General features: G+C 49.2%; 2 protein-coding genes across 11 annotated transcripts in view; one reads left to right on the top strand and one right to left on the bottom strand.

Moving 5' to 3' along the window:
- ATG4B (autophagy related 4B cysteine peptidase) overlaps positions 1 to 7,225 on the top strand; it is a 34,018-nt gene extending 26,793 nt beyond the window's left edge. For 4 of the 5 annotated variants that reach the window (XM_021708475.1, XM_021708476.1, XM_021708477.1 and 1 more), the window contains 5 exons: positions 175 to 253; positions 575 to 720; positions 3,703 to 3,759; positions 4,361 to 4,454; positions 5,449 to 5,898. In XM_021708475.1, coding sequence (XP_021564150.1) covers positions 175 to 253; positions 575 to 720; positions 3,703 to 3,759; positions 4,361 to 4,454; positions 5,449 to 5,522 — 450 coding nt within the window. In that variant the 3' untranslated portion in view covers positions 5,523 to 5,898. Of the gene's footprint in view, positions 1 to 174; positions 254 to 574; positions 721 to 3,702; positions 3,760 to 4,360; positions 4,455 to 5,448 lie in introns of all 5 variants that reach the window. The other variant, XR_002481464.1, reaches the window with a different exon arrangement.
- Positions 7,226 to 8,641: 1,416 nt separating this feature from the next.
- The window catches only part of DTYMK (deoxythymidylate kinase), an 8,986-nt gene continuing 2,006 nt past the window's right edge, over positions 8,642 to 15,621 (bottom strand). Inside the window, exons 2-6 of one of the 6 annotated variants that reach the window (XM_008049835.2) lie at positions 15,284 to 15,392; positions 12,791 to 12,881; positions 10,946 to 11,143; positions 10,771 to 10,831; positions 8,642 to 9,115 (exon numbers count right to left, since the gene is read on the bottom strand). In XM_008049835.2, coding sequence (XP_008048026.1) covers positions 9,057 to 9,115; positions 10,771 to 10,831; positions 10,946 to 11,143; positions 12,791 to 12,881; positions 15,284 to 15,392 — 518 coding nt within the window. In that variant the 3' untranslated portion in view covers positions 8,642 to 9,056. Of the gene's footprint in view, positions 9,116 to 10,770; positions 10,832 to 10,945; positions 11,180 to 12,790; positions 12,882 to 15,283; positions 15,393 to 15,621 lie in introns of all 6 variants that reach the window. The other 5 variants (XM_008049837.2, XM_008049836.2, XM_008049838.2 and 2 more) reach the window with 5 other exon arrangements.

Below are 15,621 nucleotides of genomic sequence, written 5' to 3'. Positions count from 1 at the left end.
ACGTAGGCCCCTGTGCCCATACTCAGTGCATGTTGAGACCTCCCATATCCATCCCACCTACGTCAGTGGTTGGGAGACTGTCTGTTTCTGCCTAGGACCTCTGCTGGGTAGTGCCTGTCCTGACATGTTGTCATCAGGCCTGGGTACTCAGCAGCCCCCTCTCCCCTCCCACAGCGCTGCTTCATGATGCCCCAGTCCTTGGGTGTCATTGGAGGGAAGCCCAACAGTGCCCACTACTTTATCGGCTATGTCGGTGAGTTGGGTCCGCACCTTATAGGTGCACAACCATGTCCCTTTGGCCTGTGGGTGTGGTCTTTAAGGGCATTCTGTGAAGTATCTCCCCAACCCTGTCTCACCCCACATCCTGGGGCAGTCACTACTCAAGGCCACCAGTGGAAGAGCAGCATGCTCTGTGGGAGGGACTTAAGGAGCCTGGTCCAGGGTGGTTTCTTGTGTGTCTCCCTCTCCACCCCCATCACCATTCCATGGCAGGTCTGAAATGCAGCTGTATCTGTCCCTTGCCTCTGCCCAGTTGGGCACTCACCCACTTGCCCACTTCCCCTTATCCTCCCAGGTGAGGAGCTCATCTACCTGGACCCCCACACCACACAGCCAGCTGTGGAGCCCACTGACAGTTGCTTTATCCCTGATGAGAGCTTCCACTGCCAGCACCCACCATGTCGGATGAGCATCGCAGAGCTTGACCCGTCCATTGCTGTGGTACGTCCAGGTCATGTGAACTTGCAGGCTGTTTCAGTCATTTTTGTGCCAAATCCTGTTTTAAAACAAAAAGGAAAACCTTCAGGTTTTTTAATTTTCTTCAACATTTTGGAATAAGTATTCACATGGTTTGGGATCTGAAGGGCATGAGAGCATGAACAGTGTTCTCACATACCCATATTCTCCCCCTCTTTGGGTACCAACCTTTATAACCTTGGAGCAGGCCAGAGCATGCGTGTAGCCTGAGTCTGAGTGTGAGTGTATGGGCTTGTATGTGTTAGAGCGCATGTTGAGTGTGAGTGTGTCCCCCACACACCCACTTTTAAACACAAAGGGCAACCCCTAGACACACCCCTGCACCACCTCTTTAGTTTTCTGGACCTTTTGACTTATCCTATCTGGGAGATGATTCCCTAAGAATTTCTCTTCTTCCCTTTTGATTACATAGTTGGAATTTTGGGTGTATAATTTATGCAAATCTGCCTACTTTCAGAATGTATTTGATGTAGAAAGAAGCCAAACAAAAAAAACCCTAGAAATAAAGAATGAGGCAAATCTGGTCGTGAAACGAAGCAGTCTCTGAGATGTGGCATGACCCTGGAGCACACACCCTCCTCACCTGTGCTTCCTGGCCCCTCCCAGGTATCCTGGGAGAGTGGCAGGTGCAGAAAAGGTGGGCTGGGGTTTAGTATAGTGAATGCATCTCTTTAGCTTACAGTGACTAGAACTCATAACAGGTCAAACTGGAGAGCCAGTCACCGCAGGAGAGGAAGTGGGTGCATGGAAGTTACAGAGGAGGAGAGTGCTATGTTTGAGCCCCAGTCCAAACTCTTAGGGCTGAGACCAAAGGGAACATACAGTGGGGTAACTGCTCCCACCATGAGGAGGAATGCACATAGGCTCCTCTGGAGTGTTGCTGTGTCCTACCCCACAGTCAGGAGGAGAGAGCACCCAGCTGGCACTTCTCTTCCCATTTTGTATTTCCTTTGGTGTTTTTTTGTTTTTTGTTTTTTTGAGTTGGAATCTTACTCTGTCGCCCAGGCTGGAGTGCAGTGGCATGCTCACAGCCACCCCAACGTCGACCTGCTGGACTCTGGCGATTCTTTTTTTTTTTTTGAGTTGGAGTCTCACTTTGTCATCCAGACTGGAGTGCAGTGGCCGCTCCCGGCCACTGCAGCCTCGACTTGCTAGGCTCCAGCGATCCTTCTCCCTCAGCCTTCCAAGTAGCTGGAACTACAGGCGCGTGCTACCACGCCTGGCTAATTTTTTTGATTTATTGTAGAGATGAGGTCTCACCAAGTTGCCCAGGTGGGTCACAAACCCACGGGCTCAGGCAGTTCACTCACCTTGGCCTCACAAAGCGTGGGATTACAGGCTGAGCCACCGAGCCCGGCCTCTGGTGATTCTTTTGCCTCAGTTTTCCAAGTAGCCGGAACTACAGACATGCGCTACCATGTCTGGCTAATTATTTTTTTTTTAATTTATTGTAGAGACAAGGTCTTGCCAAGTTGCCTGGGCTGGTCTGGAACCCACGGGCTCAGGCAGTCCACTAGCCTTGGCCTCCTAAAGTGCTTGTAATTATAGGCTGAGCCACTGAGCCCGACCTTTTCTTTCAGTTTTTGGTTTTTTTTTTTCCTCGTGTGTGTGTATGTGTGTATGTGAGAAAGAGAGAGAGATTGAGAGTTTGAGTTAGGGTCTCATTCTGTCACCCAGGTTGGAGTGCAGTGGCATGATCATAGCTCACCACAGCCTCAGCCTCTTGGGCTTATGCAGTCCTCCTGCCACAACCTCCCAAAGTATTGGGATTACAGGTATGAGTTACCTGCGCCTGACCAGCTTTTGTGTTAACACCTATAAATCTGATGACCTGCTCGACTCAAGTGATCCTTCTGCCTCAGCCTTCCAAGTAGCTGGAACTACAGGCATGCACCACCAAGCCTGGCTAGTTTTTTGATTTATTGTTGAGATAAGATCTTGCCAAGTTGCCCAGGCTGGTCTCGAACCCCTGGACTCAGGCTGTCCTTTCACCTCTGCCTCCCACAGCGCTGGGATTACAGGTGTGAGCCACCATGCCCAGTGATAGTAGTTTTAAGAATACAGTTTACCCAACATTTATTCATAGTATCCCACATCTCGTTATTCTGCAGCACCAGGTTCCTTGTTCAAGTCTAGCTGCCGTGTTCCTCAGGACATCTCTTGGTGGCCTTTCTTGCTGAGTTTCTAGGGAGGTAATGGGTCAAGGCTGAGTCTCCAGGGAAGAAGAGTGCTCTCCATTCTACTCTCACATATAATTATAACTTGCCTCATTTCCAGAAGATTCAGTGAGGCTTTAAAATATATATGCAACTGAGTGTGGTGATTCACACCTGTAATCCCAGCACTTTGCGAGGCCAAGGCAGGGGGGTTCACTTGAGCCCAGGAGTTTGAGCCCAGCCTGGGCAACATAGCAAGACCTTATCTCTACAAAAAAATAAAATATAAAATTTAGCCCAGCTTGGTCGTGCATGCCTGTACTTCCAGGATGCTGAGGCAGGAGGATCACTTGAGCTCAGGAATTTGAGGCTGTGGTTAGCCATGATTGTACCACTGCACTCTAGCCTGGGTGATAGAATGAGACACCAACTCCAAAAAAAAAAAAAAGGTGTATGACAAATTCCTAACCCTAACCCTAAACCTTAAATACTGACCAAAAAAAAAAGTATTTGACTTAACATCTTATGGGTAAATCAAGGCAGAGGGCAAAGGGCCAAGTATTATGACAGAGCCCAAGAGGCACTGGGGTACTAGGTGCAGAGGGCCATGGGCAAGGCACCTTTGGATGCTCCCTTCCTAGCCTCAGAAGTAAGGAGGTCTGGTGTATGTCCGGTCTTTGCGTGCTGGGGTACTGTCTGCTGTGTGGCTGGCGGTGGGAACAGAAATCCCAGCCTCTTAGTTTGCTAGATGTAGGCATACTGCTCTCTGCTTACAGTTATTTCATTTTAGGGGTTTTTCTGTAAGACTGAGGACGACTTCAATGACTGGTGCCAGCAAGTCAAAAAGGTCTGTAGCTACTAACCCCCATACCCAGAGCTGAGTCAAGCCTTCTGGGGAGACAGGCAATGGGGAATACAGGAGTTAAACATCAGCTTCTGGGTCTTAGGCAGCCTGGCTTGGGGTTCTGCTCACAAGGTGTGTGGGGAGCTTTGTACCCACCTTGCACAGCTTTGCAGGCTGAACAGGGTAGAGTGTCGTGTGGTGCCCATGTGGCAGTTGCTGCTTCATCCTTGCAGGGTTAGCAAGCTTGGAGCCGATGCTTCTCGTGAACTTCAGAATGGGATTTTCAGTTTGCTTGCCCGTCTCATGTTGTTAGAGGGGTTGTTATCTCTGGAGGCTGCTCATCTTTGGGTGTGGCCTGCCAGCCTTTGTCCTTTATGGTCAGACTGATCTGACCATGAGCAGCTACGGGAGCAGCAGGGAGCACATGCTGTATGTTCATTGCCACATTGCCTTCTTGTAGTAACCTTTAGTGTAGAAACTGTGCCTCCATTTTTCTCATTAGTGAAATGGGTTAACAGCCATGTCTGTGGCTGGCCATCTGCTTCTCTTGGCTGCAGTGATCTCTAGGGTGGGGCTGCATCTAACGGCTGTGTCTCGCTGACAGCTGTCACTGCTCGGAGGTGCCCTGCCCATGTTTGAGCTGGTGGAGCAGCAGCCTTCCCATCTGGCCTGCCCCGATGTCCTGAACCTGTCCCTAGGTGAGTGCTGAGGCTGTAGGACTAAGTCCAGGCAGGGTCACTTAGGTGGTCACAAGGTGGTCTGTGCCTGCCTTGCTTCTCCAGGTCCCCTTGTTTTTGACTATTAAGGTTTGGGTAAACCCCAGGCACAAGCAGTTGTGTGAGACCAGGCATATGTAGAGCTTCCCTGCCTCTGACCCTGAGCTCAGAGCAATACCTGCCTCACCCTCACCCCATGCCCAGGGTGCCATGGACTCCCCCAGAGTCCACAAGGCTCTGAAGGAGACAGAACATGCCAGGCTTTCTCTGATGACACATGCCAGGTGGGAGCCACTGGCCATGGAGAGTACTGAACCCTTGGATCGTGGCCTGCATGCCTGAGGAGCCAGACCTTGCCTCGTAGACTGCGGCAGTAAGTGGGCTCGGCCCCCACCCCTCAGAGCCCTCAACTTGTCACAATGAAGTGAGCACTTACACCTGTGTCTCACTGTCAAGAACTCTGTGTTCAGCCAAATGTAGTGGTATGCACCTGTAGTCCCAGCTACTCAGGAGGCTGAGGCAGGAGAATTGCCAGTTCAGGTCCAGCCTGGTCAAAATGTTGTGACACTGTCTCCAAAAAAACAAAACAAAGAAGAACTCTACAAGATGAACAATGATGGGGTCTATTCCTGATGGACTACAGAGGACCAGGGGCCTTGAGAGACACTGGACAGATGCCCTGTCAGGCCTGATTGTGGGGGCTGGGCGCTCTCCACCCATCACTCCTCCCTGCTCCTTCTCTTAATGAGCCTGACTTCTCTTTCCTGTTCCCATCCCCTTTGGTTTGCAGGTCTCAACAATCACCCTGGCCTGCTCAGACCTACCAGTCAGGGACAGTCACCTCCCTTGGGGCCCTTGGGCGTGGAACTACAGTGCAGGCACCATTCAGTCTGTCCCCTTCTCTAGCAGATGTTTACCCACATTCCAGAGTAACCCACCTGAGATGTCTGATGAGTTTATATCTTGTTCCTCCTAGATTCTTCTGATGTAGAGCGACTGGAAAGATTCTTTGACTCAGAAGATGAAGACTTTGAAATCCTGTCCCTTTGAAATCCTGGAGTTGGGAGATGGCACCCTTGAGAGCCCAGCCCTGCCTTGGGTGCTCAGTGCCACTGCATTTCATCCATCCAGCCTGCCCGCCTGCTGAGTGCCGCGCATATGCGCCGCCTCCGCCCAGAGGGCCACCCCACTCTCCTCGTGGACTGAGGCCTGCGCTGCCCTGGAGGCCTTAATTGCTTGGAGTCAGACTGCCTAGCCCAGAGCGCTTATCAGGGCCTGTGCATCCACTTGAGGAACCATCTGTCAGGAGCTTCCAGAGAGTTCTCTCGACACTGCCAGCCCTGTGTTAGTGCATCGACTTCGGTCCCACTTCCTCCTGGTGCCAGTTCTGTGGTTTGTTTGGAATTAAATTCCTGTTTGAAGTTGTTCAAGAGACATGAGTTTATGGGGCACTTCCCAAGTTACAGTCTCAGAAGACCTGCAGGTTGGCCTGTGAGGAGTGATGGGCACTGTGGCCCCATGCTTGCAGACCAGGCTACTTATGTGTGCAGGCGAGCTCACAGCTGTGCCCCCTCTGCCCAGTATGGTTTACTAAGGGCTACCTCAGTGGGAGATCAGGTTGAAGGAATTATAACAAGGTTTCTCCTTGTGTTGGGGAGGAAGTATTCAAGGGTGGGGCATGTGGGAAACCCAAAGATGTCAACGTGCACAGGACAGTGTGGATAACCTGGGCCAAAGGGCAGCTGATGTGCCCCAGGGCACTTCAGGAATGACCGTCCTCAGAGGTCCCCACCAGGACACAGCTTTCTATCTCCTTTAAATGGTTGCGGCATTCTGAGGCGTACCTTATTCTGCTGCTTGCTTGTCACACCAGCTCCCCCAGCGGTGGGCCGGGGGGTGAAGCCCTCTGCCTCTGACACTTGGGCTCGAGGCTGAGTGGAGCACGCTGCCACCCAGGAGCTTTCCTTTGTGTCCTTGCCTTGCGCAGAACTGCCCTCCTGCATCATTGGGGTTTTAGATGATTTGGGGCCAAAAGGAGAAACCACTTCAGCTTTGTGGTGTGTGACAGGCAGATGGAGCAGGGCTGCATCAGCTGGTGACATTTCCAGACCCTCCTCAACACTAATTCAGCACCTGCTGCCTTTTAACCCTGCTGTTCTGGGTCCCCAGAGTGCACTGCTGCCATGGTGGTCTGCTGTCTGTCCTGGAAAAGTGGCTTTACTCCTGCTAGAAAGTGTAAAGAGGGTGTGCGGTGCTTGGGCTGTGGCAGGCCGCAGGCCTTTCTTATAAGCACTTGCGGGTGTCAGCAGAATCTGCTGTTGCTGCTTTTGCAGGTGGGGCCCTGAGCTCCCTCTGGACATACACTGCACACTCGCACTGACGGCCCATTGAGCTAGCAAAGGATACCCCAGCCCCTCAAATGTTGACATAATTTATTTCCTTTCTCTCTTCACCTCCTCTCTCCCTCCCTCCCTCCTTTATCCTTTCTCCCTTAGATACAGGTGGGGTGGGAAGGAGGGAAGGCTGGAACAATTTCCATTCCTTTTGGGCTTCGCATCTTTCTGAGTCAACAAATGCACCACTGTGATGGGAGCTGAGGGTCTTGCTACAGTGGTTGTGGGCGGAACACCTTGACCAAAGGGGAGCTTGTCTTGTGTGTTTTGAAAGGCTTACTTGAGAGAATGTTGTTCATTCTTAGTAGTATAGTTTGCAGTTCTTAATGGCAAATAATAACAATTTCAATAGAAAACAAAGTTTGTGTCTATTGATTTTTCCTCAAATTACAGTTGGATATGATTTCCAGAAAAAAAATGTTTAAGCCCTTAATGTCACATGTGGAGGATCTGGCTGACCCACATGGCAGGCTGTGAAAGGATGTGAACAACTCCTTTCTGCTTCTGGTCTGGCACTCTGCCAAGTGGGGACATCTATCCTCGCTCTCGTGTTATGATCCTAGATGAATATGTGACCCTGCGATGAAAAAGGTACACGGGTAATGTGCTTTTAGGAACAGAAATGATAGTTCTCTTTCTTCAGCAGGAGAAAGTTGTAGGAAGTGCCCCAGGGTGTGGAATTAGCCTGTTTGAATAACAGTAAAGCTCTCCCCAGGCAAGCTCGCTGTCCTGGCCTAGGGAAAGGAGGGACATGTCCAGGGCACAGAGGGGGGTCGTTGAAGACCTCCATTCCACCTGGCCCATGAAATCCTTGTGGGGAAACATAGGTGACCTTGACCTCCCCTCTGGTGAAGAGCCCAAAGCCAGACAGGAATGGGAGACACACTGCTGGGCCCCAGGTGAGGTGGACTGAGAACTTAGGTCATAGCCTCTCAAATGCCCATATTACCTTCTTGTGACTCCTGTGAAAAATGACACTTGGTGGCTTGAAGCCAGACTCTAGTCCTGGAGTCCAAATCATGCTGTCAGCAGAAGAGGGTCCTTTGGAGGCTCTAGGGAAGTGTTCCTTGTCTTTTCCAGGTGCTAGATGCCACCTCCACTCTTTGGCTCGTAGCCCCTCTCTGCCCCTCACAGTTGACAACACAACCTCTGACTACTGCTACCATGGTCTCATCTCCTGACCCTCCTGTCTCCCTGTTATAAGGACCTGTGATGACACTGGGCCCACCTGGACAGCCCAGGAAAATCTTGTCTCAAGGTCCCTTGCCTGATCTATCCCAAAGCCTCTTTCAGTGTTTACCCAAATGTCATATCCTTTTGTTTTTCCTGGGATTTGTCTCTTGGCCACAAAAGGGTGCTGAGACCCACAGCTGCTGCCCCCACACAAATGGGGGACCCTGCCTGCCTTCCATTCTAGACCACTCTATACTCTAGAAAGTGCTCTGTAGGCAGATTCTGCCAGGAGTGTCAACAAATCATTCCATCTAGGGGCAATTAAAATGGGATGGGATAAAAAGCTCCAGGGTTATGATGAAAAAAACAAAGTGAACATCAGCATATTCAGGATGTAGGATGTTTTGCCTGACTGGGGCCAGTGAAGCCAGAACACACAGGGCTCAAATCCTAGAACATGGCTAAGACCTCAACTAGGCAGGAACTGAGGTCCAGGTAGGCCCTACTGGGCCCAACACAGGGCCCTTCCCCACCTGGGATGGAGATTCCCACTCAAAGCTAGCTTAGTCCTCAGTGTCTAAGAAAAGTGAAGCCTTCCACAGATACACTTTCAGGTCAGTTTTTATTAGTATCTATAAAAATTGAAGAGAATTCCAACTGGTTACCATTTCCAGTGACCTCAGTGAAACTGCTGTTATTAAATTCCAATAAGAAAAACCACGCATATATTATCACCTCCAGGATAACGGAGAGGACCTAGGAAGACTGATCCATCATACTGCTCACATCCACACTACCAAGGTCCCTACCATGAGGACCCCTGGTGCACCCCAGCTCTGGTTCAGGACAGGCAACCTGCAGATCTCTGCTACAGGGAAACAGCTCCCGAAGTAGTGGAGTCATGCACGGGCCTTGTACAACTCTCGGGGCAGCAGGGAGCAGGCCTCTGCAGCTGGCAGCCACAGGTTACTTCCATAGCTCCTCCAGCGGCCTCTGTGCGGCTGTGCAGATGGTGGCCTCAGAGACTGTGCGGATTTCCTCGTGGACTTCTTCGAAGCTTTTGGAAGCATCGACTATCTATTTTCATCAGGGATTCAAGAGAAAAAGAAGACCATTAACACTTTCCGCTATGTTCTCAGTGCTGGCAATCTCAGTGGCCAGGCTGTGGAAGGGCCAACCTGAACCTCCTGGCAGAGTATGGGGACCTCTGGGATCCTTCTACCCACACCTTTCTCTGAACCTTGACCTTCACAGTGTCCTTGGTGCAGAGCCGCCCACCTTCCTGCCACAGCCCAGATGTGAGAGAAACGTGCCAACTGCCCACTCCTACTCTAAGCAAACCTGAATCTCTTCCCATGACCCTGACCCCAGTGAGTACCCTCCCACTGGGGTGAAGTGCAGGACACAGCACAGCAGGGCCTGCCGGAGCCTGTCAGCCAGGCCGACCTGCACCAATGCATTCCCAATGAACACTAGAGCTCGGAGGGACTATCCTTCCAGTTCACAAATGAGACAGGCACAGAGGGCAAACCTTGCCCTCTCCATACTCCTGTGACTCCCCAGAGGCACCAGCATATTCAAGGGCAGCTCCCACGGGGCCTGGGCACTGTTTTGAACATGAGGAAGTTCCACAACAGAAACTGCATGGCAGGACTAAGCCACCTTTGGTCCTGACTCAGGTTCTCTTGGGGAAGATGAATTTTGTCCTAATAGCTGTGCTGCACCCTTAGAGGAACAGCCATGAGGAACATCACTAAGGGAGGGTCAGCCCACAAGAGGATTTCTCTCCATCAGAAGGAAGGTGAGAGAAAGACTGGTGTTTCCAGGGAATCCCCTCTTCCGCTGTCAGTCTGGTTGGAGTCCGAGCTCTGACAGGGCTGACCAAGACTGTTCTCAAGCCTCTGGGACAGCAAATTCTGGGAAATCTTACAGGGGTGTAGAAGGCACTCTGAAGAATTTGACCATTCTGTGAGGTATGATGTGGAGGAATGACAATGACTTCCTTCACAAGTGCCACCTTCCCAGATGTCACTTCACTGGCTACCGTCCAGCCACACGGTCCTTGCCCAGTACTGTCTAAGATGATTCTCTGGGCCGCTTACTGTCAAACAGAACGACCATTTCACAGAAAAGAGTGTAGTTATCTGTGTTCCAGGAACCAAGAAAAGCCACGTCGCCAGCATCATCTGCAGGCAAAGCCAGTGAGGGGTTGGGGTAAGACCCTTGGCCCTGCTCTGGTGAAGGAGCTCAAGGGACTGAAGCTCTGCAGGCAGTGGTCACAAACTGGACAGTGCAGGCACTTGACCTACCAGGACCCCTCTGGCTTTTTGTGGAAAGGGGCAGCAGTGGGTACAGGCAACGAGTCTGGGAGACAAGTGGGGGTTGGGGTCAGGGTGACCGGGAGGAGGCCAGCTTGGGCGTCCACTGGGAGGGCAGAGTCAAGTGTCCTGGGAGGAGAGGGAGAGGCGGAGGCTGAGTCCTAGGACTACACAGAAACTGGAGGAAGCAAGACTGCAAGGAAATAGGTGCACGGCAGTCCTGAGCACAGGGAGATGGCCAGGCACAGCCATATGGGTCTCCATGCTCAGTGAGATGTCTGCCCTAGAGGACAGGAGAGGCCAAGGCAGGTTGGGGCTCATGTTGGAAGAGGGGCTGCAAATATGCAAGAGTGCTCAAACTCTCACTTGACCCACCAGACAAGGCACCAAACCTCAATGTTTTATAGAACTCACCAGAGAAGTAGAATTTGCTGGCACTGAGTACCCCTGAGTGGCTGCTCCTGAGGTTCCATCGCTGGAAAACCATACAAATGGCAGCAGCTTGCTAGCACTACTGGCCCAGTCAACATAGGGTGGAATCCTGCACCACTCTTCAATGGTTGCTAGTTTGCGATTCCAGAACTCTCACCTTCCAGTTCAAAGTTGGGTCTTCCATAAGCTGGTAGAAGCGCTGCAGCACCTGCTTCTGGAAAGCCTGGTTCTCGTAGAGCTCACAGCCAAATCCTTCCCGCTTGGCAGCATCCGCCAGTTGTAACTGAAGGAACAGGACCAGGTCAGGTTTGGGAAGGCCCACATCCGGCTGTTTACACCAATCCAGGGAAAAATTCTGCCAATAGAGAACCCAATGGTTAGAGAAATAAAGCTTAGTAGGGTCTAATTTTTTGTTTTAAGAGCCGCAAAATGGGGAAAAAGCAAGGAAACATTCATGAGGTACCAATGTAGAATTCTTACACAGTTGTGGCTCTTTCTAAATTTAACAAATTCAAATGTGTTGCTTTCTATCATGTCATCTTATTTTTTCTTTGTGAACGCAGGTACAAGTGGATAGAAAAGCAGGCAGAATGGCCCTATGTCTGCATCACTCAGCCCGGGGCCTACTGTGGACCTCCTGATGCAGCTCCAGACCCTCTAGCCAGGAGGAAATACAGTCTATACCTAGAGACCTTTGAAGCCTGGGTGGAGAGCAGATAGGTCCAGAGAGGCACACAGGGTCCTTAACACCCACTGGGGTGTCATCCCCCTGTGGAAGAGCAGGAAGGAGACTGGCAATCCTGGAACCTGTTGTGTGCCAGCCCCACACTAGCCTTTCCAGGGCTGTGCCAGATCTCACAGGCACCTTCCCTCTCATGCATTCTATCAACCCTCCAAATGATATCCCCATTACTGAAGAAAAAATAGGGCCAGAAAGGCTGTGACTCAAGGCCACACACCATAGGACAGCACCATGACTGAGGAAGGGGGCCCACCAATGCTTCCCATAGGGCCTACCGGTCTGTCAACAGGTCATCAGCATGCTAGGAGGAAGCAAAGGAAAAAGTCCTCCTTGTATACTTCACAGGGGAAGGACTCGCCAGGCAAGGTTATGTTAAGTTATTTTTTTAGGCCGGGCATGGTGGCTCAAGTCTGTAATCCCAGCACTTTGGGAGGCTGAGATGAGAGGACTGCCTGAGCTCAGGTGTTCGAGGCCAGCCTGGACAAATGGGTAAGCCCTCATCTCTACAATAAACCAAAATATGAGCTGGGTGTGGTAGCGTGCACCTGTAGATCCAGCTATTTGGAAGGCTGAGGCAGAAAGATAATCTGAGCACAGCAGGTCGAGGCTGCGGTGGCCGTGAACATGCCACTGCACTCCAGCCTGGGCGACAGAATAAGACTCCAACTCAAAAAAGATATTTTTTTAGATATGTACTGAAACATTTAAGAAGGAACTGATGCTGTCATCTGGTATGGCACAGAGACCAGAACGTCCCTGAGGCTTGTGACAGTACTGGGTGGTTTATCATTTTCTCGGCAGGTATATATTTGGAAATTTGAAAATAAAAGGCAGTAAAAAGTGGCAGTGCAGTCAGCAGCATTATACCTGTAAAGCTCTGGCTCCCTGGCACAGGGAGAGAGACCAGGAAAATAATAATCAAGCATCCCAGACACTCTTGACATCTGGTCTGAAAGCAAGATACTAGCTAAAGAAGTACTGCCAGTGAACCGTCTCTGAAAATGCATGTGAAATATATCATCCAAATAAAAATGATGGTTATGTCTGAAAACAGTCTGTAGCTACATAAATGTTTTGCTGTTCTCATTGATTAAAAAAATTAATCTAGCAAGGAGATAAAAGGACTAGTGGAAGAATCATACAACTCTACAGAATAATTTGGATGTAAGTCACTCATGCTGTAACTGACACTCTGCAAACAAGGAGAACTCTGGGTCCACATACCCGGCATCGCCCAACAGGAGGCCAATCAGCACTTACCTTCTTGGCGCTAGTGTAGGCAACACCAGAAAATGCGTATCTGTCCACAACAAGGGTCACGCCCTCGCTTAACTTTTCCTTAATTAATGGCCTGAAAAACAGAGGATGCTCCTGAGCCCTGGTTTCATAGGCCCTGAACTCTGATGCTTAAATTATCCTGACATTACAACTCAGAAACCCCATAGGACAAAAATTACAGCACAGTGATCTGTAACCTTATTTTAGTCAGAAAAGCTCTGGATCTTCTCTTTAGAAGATGCCATATGGACACTCCCAGGAAAACCCAACATGGAAAAGATAACTCCACTACTCCACTAAACAGTTATACACAAATTATAAAGCTAGGTGGTCCAGAAGCACAGGTAGGGGAGAGGAAAAGCATTCTCAGCTGTCTAAGCAGAGGGGCCAGCACTACACTTTTGAGGGAAAAGAAAAAGTCCAGGCAAAGAAGAGAGCCAAAGATGGAGGTAGAGAGGGTGTGGACACAGCTGAGAATGCTTTTCTCATCAATGTGCCTGGCCCAAGCCTAGACTGCAAGGATGTTTTCAACTAAACGGCCACCAAGACCATAGATGTACAAAGACGAGGGGCCTGACATTAGCAAGAGGTATCGCTTCAGCCAGAGAAGACAAGGTCAAATTCATTTCACTTAGCCAGTCTCACAGGGGACCTACAAGTCACAGGGACACCCACATAAAGAATCAACTAATCTTTGACAAAGAAGCAAAGGAGTACAGTGAAGCAAAGATAAAAGACAGTCTTTTCACCAAATGGTGCTGGAACAACTGGACATCCATATGTAACAGAAAGAATCTAGACCCAGACCTTACGGCCTTCATAAAAATTACCTCAAAATGAATCACAGAGCAAAATATAAAATGGAAAACTATAAAACTCAATGAGAATATAGGAGAAAACCTAGGTTTGGCAGTGACTATTTAGATGCAACACCAGAGGCATAATCCTAAAAGAATTGGGAAAGTAGACTTGACTAAAATAAAAAATTTCTTTGTGAGAGACATTTTGTTTTGTTTTGAGCCAACGTCTCATTCTGTTACCCAGGCTGGAGTATAGTGGCACAATCCAAACTCATGGCAGCCTTGACCTCCTGGGCTCAAGCAATCCTTGTGCCTCAGCCTCCCGAATAGCTAGGACTAATTTGCCACTACACCTAGCAAATTTTTTTGTAAATTTTATAGAGATGAGGGTCTTGCTATGTTGCCCAGGCTGTGTGAGAGATACTTTCAAGAGAATGACTAGATAAGCCATAGGCTGGGAAAAAAAGATACACCTGATCTTTTGGCCAAATAATTTAATGGACACCTCACCAAAGAAGACATACAGGTGGCAAATAATCATATGAACAGATGCTCTACAACATTTGTCTTCAGGGAAATGCAGATTAAAACAAAATGCCACTACACACCTATTAGAAAGGCTAAAATCCAAAACACCAACAGCAAATGCTGGTAAAGATGTGGAGCAACGGGAACGTTTATTAATTGCTGATGGGGATACAAAATGGTACAGCCACTTTGGAAGATAGTTTTGCAGTTCTTTACAAAACTAAACATACTCTCAGCATATATTCTAGCAATGGTGCTCCTTGGTATTTACCCAGAGGAGGTAAAAGCTTATGATAAACAGAAACCTGCATTTATCACACCTTTATTCATAACTGCCAAAACTTTGAAGCTACCAAAATGCCCTTTAGTAAGATAAACTGTGGTACATTTAGACAGTGGAATATTAATTAGCACTAGAAAGAAATGAACTATGACTGGGTACAGTGGTTCACACCTATAATCCCAACACTTTGGGAGGCTGAGGTGAGAGGATTGCCTAAGCCCACGGGTTCGAGACCAGCCTGGGCAACTTGGCAAGACCTCATCTCTACAATAAATCAAAAACAATTAGCTGGGTGTGGTGGTACACACCTGTACTTCCAGCTGTTTGGAAGGCTGAGGCAGAAGGATCGCCTGAACCCAGCAGGTCAAGGCTGTGGCAGTCGTGAGTGTGCTACTGCACTCCAGCCTGGGGGACACAGTGAGACTCCAATTCAAAAAAGGATACAACATAGGCACTTAATAAACAGCTAAATGTTGAATAAAGAGGACATCTATGATGATATAAAACGAAAAGGAATTGGGAATATCAATATTACTTATCAACTGTAACTAATGTAACACACTAACACATATAAATAATAGGGGTAACAGGAGGGGACAGTGGGAGAAGGAGAGGTAGTATGTAGGAACTCTACTTTTTCATCAATTTTTCTGTATACATAAAACTGTCTTTAAAAAAAATTAAATCAGCAGGGCAGGAGAAAGAAAAGCATCAATTAGTGCTCTTTGGGAACTAGGGAGGTACACCACCCCTGTTCAGAGAACCCTAGATTACTATCAGTGTCATTCAGAATCAGGACCACTGAATGTCAGGAAGAAACAAAGCGCCTGGGGTAGGGGGGCAGCAGTGGGATAATGTTTTTACACTTGTTCCCATCGATTCGCAGAAAAAAGCAGGTGCACCGCATGAGCCTCAATTTCACTTTTCTTTTCCAAGTAGGAACTCAGAAGTTTTCCAATTTCAGTTGATCTCTCTAGAAAAAAGAGAAAAGACAAATACAAATGAGGTCAGGCTTTCCCTCTAAATCAGAATATAACTTGGGCTGAACTTCTTGTCCTGTACTCAAGTCTCACTGTGACTTTACTACATCTCTAGACAGGCTTGGACCTTCCCCTGAAGACAAAGGAGCTTCTCTCAGAAAGGGCAGCAACAAGCCGGGCTCGGTGGCTCAGCCTGTAATCCCGCGCTTTGGGAGGCTGAGG

This window comes from Carlito syrichta, unplaced genomic scaffold, assembly GCF_000164805.1.
Source record: "Carlito syrichta isolate Samal-C Ts95f unplaced genomic scaffold, Tarsius_syrichta-2.0.1 Scaffold138451, whole genome shotgun sequence".
Taxonomy (NCBI): domain Eukaryota; kingdom Metazoa; phylum Chordata; class Mammalia; order Primates; family Tarsiidae; genus Carlito; species Carlito syrichta.
The sequence above is the reverse complement of the archived record's forward strand: the minus strand, read 5'-3'. Positions and strand labels throughout refer to the sequence as shown.